Source organism: Siphateles boraxobius, unplaced genomic scaffold (genome assembly GCF_051911475.1).
Source record: "Siphateles boraxobius isolate OS27281-9 unplaced genomic scaffold, OSU_SipBor_1 143, whole genome shotgun sequence".
Classification (NCBI taxonomy): Eukaryota; Metazoa; Chordata; class Actinopteri; order Cypriniformes; family Leuciscidae; genus Siphateles; species Siphateles boraxobius.
The window spans coordinates 506,197-522,500 of record NW_027508748.1 but is presented as its reverse complement, the minus strand read 5'-3'; the positions used below and the strand labels follow the sequence as shown (position 1 = coordinate 522,500).

Genomic DNA, 16,304 nt, shown 5'->3' with positions numbered 1-16,304 from the left:
TAATGTAACAGTGCTTTAATGTAACAGTGCTTTAATGTAATAGTGCTTTAATGTAACAGTGCTTTAATGTAACAGCGCTTTAATATAACAGTGCTGTAATGAAACAGTGCTTTAATGTAACAGTGCTTTAATGTAACAGCGCTACAATGTAACAGTGCTTTAATGTAACAGTGCTTTAAAGTAACAGTGCTACAATGTCACAGTGCTTTAATGTAACAGTGCTTTAATGTAACGGCACTTTAATGTAACGACACTTTAATGCAACAGTGCTTTAATGTAACGGCACTTTAATGTAACGACACTTTAATGCAACAGTGCTTTAAAGTAACAGCGCTACAATTTTACAGTGCTTTAATGTAACAGTGCTTTAATGTAACAGTGCTTTAATGTAAGAGTGCTTTAATGTAACGGCGCTTTAATGTAACAGTGCTTTAATATAACAGTGCTGTAATGAAACAGTGCTTTAATGTAACAGTGCTTTAATGTAACAGCGCTACAATGTAACAGTGCTTTAATGTAACAGTGCTTTAAAGTAACAGTGCTACAATGTCACAGTGCTTTAATGTAACAGTGCTTTAATGTAACGGCACTTTAATGTAACGACACTTTAATGCAACAGTGCTTTAATGTAACGGCACTTTAATGTAACGACACTTTAATGCAACAGTGCTTTAATGTAACGGCGCTTTAATGTAATGGCGCTTTAATGTAACGGCACTTTAATGTAACAGTGCTTTAATGCAACAGTGCTTTAATGTAACGGCGCTTTAATGCAACAGTGCTTTAATGTAACGGCACTTTAATGTAACGCCACTTTAATGCAACAGTGCTTTAATGTAACAGTGCTTTAATGCAACAGTGCTTTAATGTAAGGGCACTTTAATGTAACGCCACTTTAATGCAACAGTGCTTTAATGTAACGGCGCTTTAATGTAACGGCGCTTTAATGTAACAGTGCTTTAATGTAACGGCACTTTAATGTAACAGTGCTTTAATGTAACGGCACTTTAATGAAACAGTGCTTTAATGTAACGGCACTTTAATGTAACAGTGCTTTAATGTAACGCCACTTTAATGTAACGGCGCTTTAATGTAAGGCCACTTTAATGTAACGGCGCTTTAATGTAACGGCGCTTTAATGTAACAGTGCTTTAATGTAACGGCGCTTTAATGTAACGGCACTTTAATGCAACAGTGCTTTAATGTAACGGCGCTTTAATGTAACGGCACTTTAATGTAACAGTGCTTTAATGTAACGCCACTTTAATGTAACAGTGCTTTAATGTAACAGTGCTTTAATGTAACGCCACTTTAATGTAACAGTGCTTTAATGTAACGGCGCTTTAATGTAACGGCACTTTAATGTAACGGCGCTTTAATGTAACAGTGCTTTAATGTAACGGCGCTTTAATGTAACAGTGCTTTAATGTAACGGCGCTTTAATGTAACGGCACTTTAATGTAACAGCGCTTTAATGTAACAGTGCTTTAATGTAACGGCACTTTAATGTAACAGTGCTTTAATGTAACGGCACTTTAATGTAACAGTGCTTTAATGTAACGCCACTTTAATGTAACGGCGCTTTAATGTAACGCCACTTTAATGTAACGGCGCTTTAATGTAACGGCGCTTTAATGTAACGCCACTTTAATGTAACAGTGCTTTAATGTAACGGCGCTTTAATGTAACGCCACTTTAATGTAACAGCGCTTTAATTTAACAGTGCTTTAATGTAACGGCACTTTAATGTAACAGTGCTTTAATGTAACGCCACTTTAATGTAACGGCGCTTTAATGTAACGCCACTTTAATGTAACAGTGCTTTAATGTAACGGCGCTTTAATGTAACTGCACTTTAATGTAACGGCACTTTAATATAACGGCGCTTTAATGTAACGGCACTTTAATGTAACGCCACTTTAATGTAACAGTGCTTTAATGTAACGCCACTTTAATGTAACGCCACTTTAATGTAACAGTGCTTTAATGTAACGGCGCTTTAATGTAACGGCACTTTAATGTAACGGCGCTTTAATGTAACGGCACTTTAATGTAACAGTGCTTTAATGTAACGCCACTTTAATGTAACGGCGCTTTAATGTAATGCCACTTTAATGTAACAGTGCTTTAATGTAACGCCACTTTAATGTAAAGGCGCTTTAATGTAACAGTGCTTTAATGTAACGGCACTTTAATGTAACAGTGCTTTAATGTAACGCCACTTTAATGTAACAGTGCTTTAATGTAACGCCACTTTAATGTAACAGTGCTTTAATGTAACGGCACTTTAATGTAACAGTGCTTTAATGTAACGCCACTTTAATGTAACGGCGCTTTAATGTAATGCCACTTTAATGTAACAGTGCTTTAATGTAACGGCACTTTAATGTAAAGGCGCTTTAATGTAACAGTGCTTTAATGTAACGGCACTTTAATGTAACAGTGCTTTAATGTAACGCCACTTTAATGTAACAGTGCTTTAATGTAACGCCACTTTAATGTAACAGTGCTTTAATGTAACGCCACTTTAATGTAACAGTGCTTTAATGTAACGCAACTTTAATGTAACAGTGCTTTAATGTAACGCCACTTTAATGTAACAGTGCTTTAATGTAACGCCACTTTAATGTAACAGTGCTTTAATGTAACGGCACTTTAATGTAACAGTGCTTTAATGTAACGCCACTTTAATGTAACAGTGCTTTAATGTAACGCCACTTTAATGTAACAGTGCTTTAATGTAACGGCACTTTAATGTAACAGTGCTTTAATGTAACAGTGCTTTAATGTAACGCCACTTTAATGTAACAGTGCTTTAATGTAACGCCACTTTAATGTAACAGTGCTTTAATGTAACGGCGCTTTAATGTAACGGCACTTTAATGTAACAGTGCTTTAATGTAACGCCACTTTAATGTAACAGTGCTTTAATGTAACAGTGCTTTAATGTAACGGCGCTTTAATGTAACGGCACTTTAATGTAACAGTGCTTTAATGTAACGCCACTTTAATGTAACAGTGCTTTAATGTAACGGCACTTTAATGTAACAGTGCTTTAATGTAACGGCGCTTTAATGTAACGGCACTTTAATGTAACAGCGCTTTAATGTAACAGTGCTTTAATGTAACGGCACTTTAATGTAACAGTGCTTTAATGTAACGCCACTTTAATGTAACGGCGCTTTAATGTAACGCCACTTTAATGTAACAGTGCTTTAATGTAACGGCGCTTTAATGTAACGGCACTTTAATGTAACGGCGCTTTAATGTAACGGCACTTTAATGTAACGCCACTTTAATGTAACAGTGCTTTAATGTAACGGCGCTTTAATGTAACGCCACTTTAATGTAACAGTGCTTTAATGTAACGGCGCTTTAATGTAACGGCGCTTTAATGTAACGGCACTTTAATGTAACGGCACTTTAATGTAACGGCGCTTTAATGTAATGCCAATTTAATGTAACAGTGCTTTAATGTAACGGCACTTTAATGTAAAGGCGCTTTAATGTAACAGTGCTTTAATGTAACGGCACTTTAATGTAACAGTGCTTTAATGTAACGCCACTTTAATGTAACAGTGCTTTAATGTTACGCCACTTTAATGTAACAGTGCTTTAATGTAACGGCACTTTAATGTAACAGTGCTTTAATGTAACGCCACTTTAATGTAACAGTGCTTTAATGTAACGCCACTTTAATGTAACAGTGCTTTAATGTAACGGCACTTTAATGTAACAGTGCTTTAATGTAACATTGCTTTAATGTAACGCCACTTTAATGTAACAGTGCTTTAATGTAACGCCACTTTAATGTAACAGTGCTTTAATGTAAGGGCGCTTTAATGTAACGGCACTTTAATGTAACAGTGCTTTAATGTAACGCCACTTTAATGTAACAGTGCTTTAATGTAACAGTGCTTTAATGTAACGCCACTTTAATGTAACAGTGCTTTAATGTAACGGCGCTTTAATGTAACGGCACTTTAATGTATCGGCGCTTTAATGTAACAGTGCTTTAATGTAACGGCGCTTTAATGTAACAGTGCTTTAATGTAACGGCGCTTTAATGTAACGGCACTTTAATGTAACAGTGCTTTAATGTAACGCCACTTTAATGTAACAGTGCTTTAATGTAACAGTGCTTTAATGTAACGCCACTTTAATGTAACAGTGCTTTAATGTAACGGCACTTTAATGTAACAGTGCTTTAATGTAACAGTGCTTTAATGTAACGCCACTTTAATGTAACAGTGCTTTAATGTAACAGTGCTTTAATGTAACGCCACTTTAATGTAACAGTGCTTTAATGTAACGGCGCTTTAATGTAACGGCACTTTAATGTAACGGCGCTTTAAGGTAACAGTACTTTAATGTAACGCCACTTTAATGTAACGCCACTTTAATGTAACAGTGCTTTAATGTAACAGTGCTTTAATGTAACAGTACTTTAATGTAACGCCACTTTAATGTAACGCCACTTTAATGTAACAGTGCTTTAATGTAACAGTACTTTAATGTAACGCCACTTTAATGTAACGCCACTTTAATGTAACGCCACTTTAATGTAACAGTGCTTTAATGTAACGCCACTTTAATTTAACAGTGCTTTAATGTAACGGCACTATAATGTAACGGTGCTTTAATGTAACGGCACTTTAATGTAACAGTGCTTTAATGTAACAGCGATACAATGCAACATGTATTTAATGTAACAGAACTTCTATATAACATTCACTGATTGATAATGATGATGCGTGAGATCAAGAGTATCACATTGAAATCTTTCTGAAGGACTTATGTTAGATTTAAACTCTCATATGCATATATGCCAGCTGTCAGTAAAGCTTGTGTTTTGTGTTGAAGACATCCACACTGCTCAGTATCAGTTGTGTGATGGTCATTGGTTTATGATGGACATAAACAGTGACCAGTCCTTGAAATGCTTTTAAAATAGTTTTAGTGGCCACTGAAGCACCACAAGATGTCACACTCGACCCTGTTATAGGATCCTCTTGATCTGGTCAGAGACTCCCATCATGTTTTCATAATTGTATGTATTTAAAAAGAGAAGTTGTTGTTGTTTGCACATTTGAACAAAAAATATGTTTGATGTTCAAATGTTACTCTAGAGTTTGTGACAATCTGTATTCGAATGCAAATAATACCAAAATTATACATGGTCTTGTCCTTTCATATATATCCGTATCTGGGTCATTATAGTTAACTAAAAATAAAATCATAAAAAGAAAACATCTTCAAAATAAAGAAGTTGTTAACTGAAATAATTTATTTTAATCTAGTTTAACGTGATGTATTAAAATATCTCAAACTAATAAAAATGTATAAAAAACTATATAGACATATTTTAAAAAGAAAAAAATATTAATATGACTAAACAGAAATTAAATATGGATTACCACCCCAGAATCAACAAATAAAAAAAGTAATTATGACTTTTTAAGTTTATATCTCACAATTCTGAGAAAAAAGTTAGAATTGCAGGATATAAACTCACAATTGCAAGAAATGAAGTCAGAATTATTAGATAAAAAGTCAGAATTACCTTTTTAATATTTTATTCTGCGATGGAAACAAGGTTCCATAACAAAATGACTAAAGCATCTTGATTTAAGAATATTTAGATATTTGTGCTGGAAAACAAGACAGAAACACTGAGGAAGATCTTCATTTCTGCAGTGAATAAAAATAAAGGTAACACTTTACAATAGTTAACATGAGTTAACTACCTTAGTTAACATGAACTAAGAATGAACAATACTACTTCAGCATTTATTAACCTTAGTTAATATCAATTTCAACATTTACTAATACATTATTAAAATGAACATCAGTTAATGCGTTGTGAACTAACATGAACATGCGATGAACAGCTGGATTTTCATTAACTAACATGAACAAAGCTTAATTAAATACTGTAACAGATTTATTGTTCCTTGTTAGTTCATGGTAGCTAATGTTAACTAATGAACATTATTGTAAAGTGTTACCAAAATAAAAACTACTTCAAGCAGAATCTTTAGATATTTGGACTGGAAAACGTCATTTCTGCAGTAAAGCCCAGTGACAGAAGAACCTGTGTGTGTGTGTGTGTGTGTGTGTGTGTGTGTTGCAGGCGGTGGATCTCAGTAAGCCGATAGACAAGCGCATCTATAAGGGAACTCAGCCCACGTGTCACGACTTTAACCAGTACTCGGCCACCGCCGACAGCGTGGCTCTGATCGTGGGCTTCTCCGCAGGACAGGTGCAGTACCTCGACCCCATCAAGAAGGAGACCAGCAAGCTCTTCAACGAGGAGGTGCGCACTGGACAACACACTCGTTCACTAGGGGTGTAACGGCTCAGGATTCACGGTTCGGTTACATACCATACAGCAAAAAGAAAGAAATGCCCTCGATTTTTTTATTTTTTTATTTATTAAAACTAACATCATAAAGTATTTAATTGTTTTACTTTGAACAATGATGGAGCTATACTTGCCTCTTCTTAGCAGCATATAAAACAAAAACAAATGTCATATTGTAGTAGTTCTAAACAAAGGTTTATTTTAAGTTTGCAATGCTCCAGATTAAAATTTGAGGGCAGCGAATTTATTCGAAATAAGAATTCAAAAGCAAAACGATAAAAAAAAAAAATTGGCAGTGGAAATAGCAGATACCCACTGGTTACAATGGTAATTTAATGTCTTTTTTATTTTTAAATAAGTGTGAGTTTTCCTTCATCTTGAAAGTTTTAGTTTTATAAATGGGGGAAATCTTTGAAGTTATTATTTCTGTGGCGAATTCGAATGCTTTAGCATAGCTGTAACAGTAGCTGCGTTTACATGGACCCTTATAATCGGATTGACGGCTCAATCGGACTAAAAAACTTTCATGTAAACGCTTTAATCGATCCGATTGAGCCTGATTGAAAGGGTCGGTTTATTCCTTTTGTAATCCGATCGAGAGAACATGTAAACACCTGATCGGATTGAAAGCCGAAACTGAAAGGATTGCGCATGTGCAATGACGTTTGAAATAGCGTAATGACGTATGACGCACGGAACGAGCTGTTCTTCCTGTTGAATAAAGTGTCATCTAAATGAGTGTCCCGTTATTCTAAAATCCTCATTTCACTCAGCGTGTGTGAAGTGGAGCAGGACGACGTCCACCAGTGCTTGTTTCAGACTCTCATACACACACGACTGGTTTTGCGCGCGGGGTTTTACTGCGTGATCAATATAAGCAGCGGCACAACGGTTCATATGCTGATCGTCTCCCAATCATGATCAGAGACGGATAAATATTAAGTCTGCTGTTTAAAACAAATAAAGATCCAATAGAGGAGAATGGTTATGCGTGAACAGCGGCAGTATTCAAAAAATCTATTACGATTTGAAACTTGTGACATAAACGCGCACATCAACCCGATTACTTTATTTATCGTTCATGTAAACACCGTGAGTGTCGCTTGATCAACATCGGCTCGCGCTGCACTGACATTGATGGTCCAAACTCATAAACGGTCCGTGAAGCACAAATGAATCATGCAGTTTCGTTCCGCTTTCATCACGTTTGCCATTTGATGTTGGGCAATGTTGTGGTGGTGATCGCAAAAAATGGTCCAACGAATCGTTCGCTTCGTAATGTGTACCGAACCAAAAGCCTCGTACCGAACGGTTCAATACGAATACGTGTATCGTTACACCCCTATCATTTACACATCTGCATTATTGAGTCAGTGATGTTACACTCTTAGAAAAGAAGGTTCTAAATAGAACTCGTAACATGTTCTATATAAGGAGAGACGTCTTAAAGTCCCTCTGTAGTCAGTAATGTTATAGGCTACCTTAAAACTCATCTTTGATCACCAAAATGACATATTTAACCATTTTTTCCTTAAAAAGGGTCTTCATGCCTTAAAATATCTTGAATGTAACTCGACACTCTTGCCTCATTATGTATATGCAGTCCTATGAATATGCAAATGAGCCCCGCCTCCACTCACTCACTCACTCAGAGATCCACTTGTTGACGATCACACGTTGATCTGATTGGTTACAAGATGGTTTGTGACGTCAGAAACACCAGCGAATTCAAACCGTGTTTTTGAGACTGTCTTTGGTTCACTGCAGTTTTAAGGAGGAAATACTCAGCCATGCTGTCGACTTATGAATTTACACACGGTTTGTCTTAAAGCATATTAAAAACACCACATAGACACATAAACAACATTAAAAGCTGGTTTTCACCACAGGGGGACTTTAAATGAATGCATAATTTCATGTTTAACTGGTTATTTAATTTTTTTCTAGTGATAAGGTATGTTTACAAGCTGCTTAATCCAAAAATTAAAAATGTATTAATACAAAATTTATCAATTAACTTAATCCACAAAATGACCAAGGTTCAAGGTTCCATATAGACTGATCCTGATTTGGCCAGTGATGATTTATTTTCATAATTCTACCATCCCTGTTTTCATATTTTTATTATTATTATTATTTTGTGTATGATCCTGGTCCTGTCGATGTTCAGTTCAGCGAACGTCACAAAAGTCTGTGGATTCTGACATGTTTCTACATCAGTGATATGAAAACAGGAACCCTCTTTAGATCACAAAACCCTTGCAAACAGCCACAGACATTTTGTAATTTCCTTGTGGCAGTTTGTATTTTTCAATCTACTCGAAAGCATGAAAAGCTCTTGCTCGCAGTCTTTATTACTTGACCTTTGGTTTTTACAACAATAATGTTGAATTGAAAGTAACTCTACTTCAGTAGTATCTGGCTTCTTATTGGATCTTCATTAGCAGGACATACTTTTATGGTGAAAGAGTTTATGTTCTGAAAGATTATTTTATGTAACAAAACTCTTTATTTAGGACATAAGATATTTTCATGACTATTGAAGTGTGAAGTGTTCTTTTGATTTTGAGGTGCAATGTGATTTGACATGTTTTTAAGAGCTTCTGTCTCACACACACACACACACACACACACACACACACACACACACACACACACACACACACACACACACATATATATATATATATATATGCTCACCATGCTTCTGCTCACCAAGACTGCATTTATTTGATCAAAATATACAGTAAAAACAATGAAATATTATTGTAATTTAAATGAGCCATTTTCTATGTGAATATACAGTAAAGTGTAATTTATTCATGTGATCAAAGCTGAATTTTCAGCATCATTACTCCAGTCTTCAGTGTCACATGATCCTTCAGAAATCACTATAATATGAAGATTTGATGCTCAAGAAACATTTATGATTATTATCGAGTCAATACAGATTGTTTCAAAGCAGCTTTACAGAGATAACAGGAAAATAATTCATCAAAGTTTGTTTCAAATGTCACAGTCCAGCTTAAGTTCAGTGATGGTTAATTTTTGTTGTAAAAAGTTATTAATTTAGTTCATATATATAGCCGCTCTGCAGAAAACAGTGATGTCATCGTCCAGCTCAGTTCAGTTCTCATATAATGGTGTCAATGCAGGAGATCAATAATATTGTTGAATATTAAATGAAATCTCCCCAACTATGCAAGCCAAAATCCAACGGCGACAAAGGCGACCGTTTTTATTATCAATGTTGAAAACATTTAATATGTTTGTGGAAACCAGGAATTCTTTCCAGGATTCTTTGATGAAAAAAAGTGACGAAAATTTCAGTGTACAATTTTCGTATTTCATACATTTATGATTATTATCAATGTTGTAAACCGTTGTGCTGCCTCATATTTTTGAGGAAACTGTGATACATTTTTATTTTCCAGCATTCTTTAATGAAAATAATTTATATTTACGTACATCATAAATGTCTGTGTATGATTTTAATTTCATCGTTTGCTGATATTGTGATTTCTCCCCCTAGAGACTGATTGACAAATCAAAAGTGACGTGTCTAAAATGGCTGCCCAAGTCTGAGAATCTCTTCCTGGCGTCTCACGCTAGCGGTCACCTTTACCTCTACAACGTGGAGCATCCGTGCGGGACCACGGCGCCTCAGTACTGCCTCCTCCGCCAGGGCGAGGGCTTCTCCGTCTACTCCTGCAAGACCAAAACGCCCCGCAACCCGTTACTCCGCTGGGTGGTCGGCGAGGGAGGCCTGAACGAGTTCGCGTTCTCGCCCGACGGCGTTCACGTAGCGTGTGTCGGACAGGACGGCTGCCTCCGCGTCTTCCACTTCGACTCCATGGAGCTTCAGGGAGTCATGAAAAGCTACTTCGGAGGATTGCTTTGCGTGTCCTGGAGCCCCGACGGGAAGTACTTAGCAACCGGCGGAGAAGACGATCTAGTGACGGTGTGGTCGTTCGCGGAAAGCCGAGTCGTCGCGCGCGGACACGGTCACAAGTCTTGGGTTAACGTTGTGGCCTTCGACCCGTTTACCACTAACCTAGAGGACGACGATCCGATGGAGCCGATGGAGCTCAGCGGGAGCGAGGAGGATCTCCAGCCGGGAGCACTACACTTTGCGCGCGTGCGCACTAGCAGCACGCTATCACGCCTCTCGCGGCACAGCTCGAAAGGTGGAGCTTCATCCGTATCCTACCGCTTCGGATCCGTTGGGCAAGACACGCAATTCTGTTTGTGGGATCTTACGGATGACGTGCTATATCCGCGACTTCCGCTATCCCGGGCGCTTACGAACACCTTCGGCTCCACCGTTGCGACATCCACGGCGTTAAACATCACTAGCGGAAGTGGCGTAGTCGAAGGCCATCATCATCCCTCCCATCAGACAGCTACTTTACCGCTACCTTTACCTCGTTCGCTGTCGCGCTCAAATTCACTTCCGCACCCTGCCGTCGCAAACACCTCAAAAACCCAGGGGGCGGCGGAGAGCAACGCGGTTAGCGGAGGCGCTGCCGCCGCTGGAGCAACTACGCCGTTTAGCATTGGACGCTTTGCTACGCTATCGCTGCAAGAGCGCAAATCGGACAAATCCGGGGTTGGAGGGGAAAAGGAGCACAAGCGCTACCACAGCCTCGGAAACATCAGCAAAAGCAACGATAAGATCAACGTGGCGCCGCGTAGCAACCGGCTAGATGGCGCTAAGGTCTTGGGAACCACGCTGTGTCCGCGCATGAATGAGGTGCCGCTCCTGGAGCCGCTAGTGTGCAAGAAAATCGCCCACGAGCGACTCACTGTACTCGTGTTCATGAACGATTGCATCATCACCGCGTGCCAGGAGGGCCTCATCTGCACTTGGGCTCGACCCGGCAAAGCGGTGAGTCCCTATCTAAACGTAAAGCCTTTGGCACAGTTCAAAATACACGTGCAATGCGCCAAATGCAATTAAATAAAATATATGAATTAACGGGGTTCGAGCACTTAAAGGTCTTTAAGCACATGCGTAAAAAGGTACTATGTTTGATTTAGCAAGCCTGTAAGCACCTGGATCATAAATAGAAATTTAAACAAATTTAAACAAAAGGAAAACATCAAGGCTTTGGAACAGTTCAAAATGCACTTGTAATGCACCAAATGCATTTAAAAAATAAATAAAAAAGCAGCAATTATATGGGTTCAATTGCTTTAAGGCCTTTAAACTCATGCGTGAAAAGTTATGTTTTATTTAGAAAGCCTGTAACCACCTAGATCATAGATGGAAAATACCATTTACTGCCGAAATAGGCAATTTACTTAGGAAATACAGTCAAACCAAAAAATTATTCAGACACCAGATATAATTTTTATATTTTTTTAGGTCATTTATGTAAATGAGGAGAGCAAAATAAAGTAAACTGATATTTTATTCCCAAACATTCTTCATACAGTGACTACCAGTCAAATTGATAAATATTTGGGACCAAAAATTGTTCAGACACTTTGTTTTTTCTTTAATTGCTAATGGACCTTTTTACACCATAGACTGAACAAAATTAAGCATTGCTTGGTAATTGGTTGAGCTAAACTGGTATTATCTAATTGTGTAGCATTCAACTTAATTCATCTGTTAAATGTTGAAGGTGTCTGAATACATTTTGGTTTGACTGTAGGTTTTAAAGCTTTTTAAAAGTTAAAGTTAAAAGTTAAAACTTTTTAAAAGCCCCCCGGTAACTGATTTCTCTCGAATTTCTCACAGACCTCTAGGAATGTCAGTCAAACAGGCTCAGCGAGTTTCGTTCTGATTGGCGTCCGTTAACTTTGCCTGGCAGCCTATTAAACTTCATTGGACGACGGCGGCCATGTTTTTTGAGATATGCGATATCCTTGTAGACAATCACAGAACTTTTGGTTCCGAGAAACCTAGGACTAGTTTTGCGAAAAATCGAAAATACAAAGAAGTTAGCCTGGGTGACGATCGAATCCAAGGATTCCAACGATATAAGACATATATAAGACACATGAGACACATATAAGACACATGACACCTGCAACAAACTGTTCAGGAGTTGTGTGCGATTTCGTTTTGAAGCATGAACCATTGCAAATGACATCAATGAAAACATTTCAATTGTCATTCAGTAGGTCATTTGCAGTGCATCATGGGAGAGAGTTCTTTTGCGCAATTTGCACGTTTATATTATCAGATGTTGGTGATTTCTCTGCAGAATCAACGGTAATGTAGTTTTTCACTAGGAATTCTGCTGTTTAACATGGTTATTTTTAAAAACCAGTTGAAATAATGGGGGCTGATGGGTTTTAAAATTAGAAAAAATGAATAGATTTTTACTTCCGGAACTAACTGTTACACTCTTCCCAATTAACCTTTTAAAATATCATTAAAGTTTTGTTTATCCTTTGAACTGCCTTTTTTTACCTATCATATATTATAGTAATCGGATGAATTGGGTATCAATAGAAAGATTCAACACTCAAAAGTTTTTTTTATTGCGTTACCATCGAAATGGTTCTTTAAAACCATTTTGCATTCTTGCCCCTAGTGGGCGGAGTCATGTTTCAAATGTTACTGGACTAGTATTTTATAATCATAACTTTTTCTAATCTTGACGAAACATTGTTGGAATGCTCTGAGACTCAATGTTCAATATTTAGCTGCTGTTTTGTGTCAGAGGTGATATTGTGACATATTTGTGTGCATCAAACGCAGTGGCTATTTTTGGTACTGCGCCTAAACAAAATCTCACACGAACTTTATGCATTTGACAGACGCTTTTATCCAAAACGACTTACATGGCATTTCAAGGTACACATTTACATTCTTATCAGTTCTTACTTTCCCTGGGCATTGAACCCATAATTTGACGCAAGCACCAACCCTATATTGTTTTTGAGCTAAGGAAAGTTTCGAATTTTTATGATATCAACTTCAAATTTGGAACACAACTTGCTTAGACATGACTTTGATTTTGTACCAATTTTAGGTTCCAAATTATTTTGTAAAATATATATTTTGTAAAAAATACAGTAGATTTGCTTCACAGTCTGTTTCTTGTGTTTTTGCTCTAGCATTCGTCTCAACCGCTGTCAGCACAGAATGGAAACTCGCCGAGCGGGACCGTCGTATAGCCGAAGCCTCATTCCCGAGAGCCAGGAGCCAGTGTTTCACACAAATGTGTCCTCCATCCACGCTTAAGTTGCACATTAACGTCACATGTAAATGCACACGGGACCATGATGCACAGACAGACTCTAAACGATCGAAGATCGAGACACTTCTTTGCAGAAACCCTTCTAGCCTCTTCTTTAGCGAATAACACTGCGAAAGCTACGGCCGTTTACTTTCGATTTATTTATTTGTTAATTGAGTCTTCTATTGTACATATTCAGACTACTCTATAATGTAATAATGAACTCGAATAATTAATATATGAAGATCCTATATTGTACATAGCAACATATGCATTGAATGTTTTGCAGATTTTAGGGAAATTGATGATTTATTGTTCTTGTGTTCTAGTGCTTCATAAACTGAATCTTTTGCTTTGCCATTGAGAGTTGCGTACATTCGTCCGACCGCTAGACGAGTTTTCCGCTTCATAGATTAGAGAGATTAACAAGGTTAATGTTGTCTAGAAATGGCGTATGAACCGCAAAAGCAAGATTTTATGCATTTGCTAAGTTTTTGCCAAGCAAAAAACGTCACAGCTGAATGAAATCGTGCCGTTTTCACGTGACTGTTTAGAGCTCTTGAAATTTGCCTTGTTGAACGCAAGTCTGATGCAATCGAAGAGAGAAACTTCTCGACACGTTTAACTCTTGTAGCATGGAGTAGGCGCTATTCCTTACACCTGCTATGCCTCTTGCAAAATTTTGCACATTTACAGGTTGGTTTGCGCTTGACTATTTTCGGGAATCTGGATCACTAATGTGAAGTGTGTATTACGTCATGCAGACTTCTCGAAAGGACAATGTTGTATCAAACGGCTGAACGTTTGGAGTTCAATTCGATTATTCACATTAAGAAGATCAGCTTTAAAAACCCTGCCAGTAGTAACCCATCTGCATTCAATAGCTGTGTTTCCATCCACCTATTTTTTTGGTTATCGGATATAAAAACGCTTGATGGAAACGACAAAATGCGCACAAATTTTAAAAAACTTACACGCTCAATTAAGGTGGATCATTTTTTAACAAAGTTTGATTGATTGATTAACCAGTGGACCAATGGCGTCGCAGCATCTCAAATGTTGGTTCGGTGTTTCTGAAAGTCAAAGTCTGATAAGAGTGATTGGGTTTAATTCCCTCCAGGAGCGTCTCACACACACGAGTGTGTTCCCGAACACCAGCATCCGAACGCAAGAGAACATGACAGCGTTTATTGTGTTTCGTCTGACGCTCTGAGACACACTCGATGGAGGGAAAAGAGAAAGATTGCAGAAACTTACAGTTTATTACTGATATTCCGCACCAGGAAGTGAGGATTTAGGTCTCTTGAACACATGAGATGGAAACGCTGCTTTATCACCAAATGCTGTCTATTCCATATTCCAATTTTTGTGCACAAGTTTTATAATTTTGGATGGAAACACAGCTAGTGTGTTCTGTATTGACTATGTCAATGGATTTCACATGTACTGTTAGTTTCTTGGTTATCGAACGTTAAGCAAACATTCCATTTTCTCATTCTTCAAATATTATTGGAACATTAACTTTTGAATTTTCTTTTAAAAACGAAAAAAATGTTTCATGAATTATGTTTTTGACCTAATGTTTCGAGACCAGATCACTTTGAACGAACGCTCTTTTAACGTTACTGCAAGAACGTTTGTTAGCTGGGAGTTTCTTTTGTGCTCCTGACTAACGAACGGATTGTTTTCTCTGTAGTAAACTCAGTAGTGTAGGCTACTGCTAGGATTGCAGTAAACTCGCTAGAGAAGTCTGTGATGATCCATATTTGAGGACATTGTGTCTTTCTAGACGTCTGCGTAGAATAACACTCTCGTTGCCCTGGTTGTAGCCTGAATGGGGTTTATGTGTTACATCATGTGATTTTTGGCTACTTTAGTGACCCGTGAACGTTTCTTCTCCTACAGGCAGCTTGTGTTTTAGACAAAGGCCAATCTACTGAATATGCGATCATTCCCAGCTCATCACAGAATATTATGTGAAAAAAAAACAGTGTTTTACCCCTGACAGTATGTATGCTTAACACTTAAGTCTCATTTGTGTTTATTATTATAATGTTTTATCTCAGATATTTTGGGACTTTGTTTTGTATGACTGTAGCGTTGTCATTGTTTTTCGTGTTAACTTGAGAAATGCAATGGACCAATTAGTGGATGTTGGAACATTTTGTGTATTTTTATTGTAAGTTTTTTAAAAATGCTGCTTTAATAATACCATCCATTCTTTTTTTTTCTTTTTTTTTGCAAATGCATCCAGTTCTGACAGATGTTTTGTCTCATTGTAGTGTGTGTGTGTGTGTGTATCCAACAGATGACAGCGCCTCGTCAATGTATGAAAAAGGACGATTTCATTGGAGAATCCATTCCTCCACACTGCTTTCCTTTAAAATCATTCAATTTCCACTGCATGTGTTTTTATTTAGCACACGTTTATATGCCTGAGTCTGGTGACGTGGCCAACAATATCACAATATACAGTTTGTATATGGGAATCTGTTATTAAAACATCAAATACTCATACATTGCATTGTTATTTGTAGTGACTTACACCAATGATTACTTTTAATTAACCAAAGTTGTGCTACAATTCCCAGTAAGTTATGCAACATTTTTATCTGAATGAACGTTCGAAACATCCGATGTTGTAAAAACATTATGCAACGTGGAACACGCCACTGTTTTTTGAAACAGGTATTTTACCGTCTCTCCTACATTTAGATGGGTGGGCAATTGCATTTTTGCATTTT

The 16,304-nt window shown here is 37.5% G+C and overlaps 1 protein-coding gene across 4 annotated transcripts in view; it reads left to right on the top strand.

Annotated features, from left to right (window-relative positions):
- The window catches only part of LOC143738304 (WD repeat-containing protein 20), a 17,358-nt gene extending 1,283 nt beyond the window's left edge, over nucleotides 1-16,075 (top strand). Inside the window, exons 2-6 of one of the 4 annotated variants that reach the window (XR_013203880.1) lie at nucleotides 6,134-6,316; nucleotides 9,897-11,252; nucleotides 13,439-13,585; nucleotides 15,466-15,567; nucleotides 15,869-16,075. Coding sequence is in view for 1 of the 4 variants with exons in the window: in XM_077230374.1 (XP_077086489.1) it covers nucleotides 6,134-6,316; nucleotides 9,897-11,252; nucleotides 13,439-13,498 (1,599 nt within the window). In the remaining 3 variants the exon portion in view is untranslated. Of the gene's footprint in view, nucleotides 1-6,133; nucleotides 6,317-9,896; nucleotides 11,253-13,438 lie in introns of all 4 variants that reach the window. The other 3 variants (XR_013203881.1, XR_013203879.1, XM_077230374.1) reach the window with 3 other exon arrangements.
- Nucleotides 16,076-16,304: the final 229 nt, after the last annotated feature.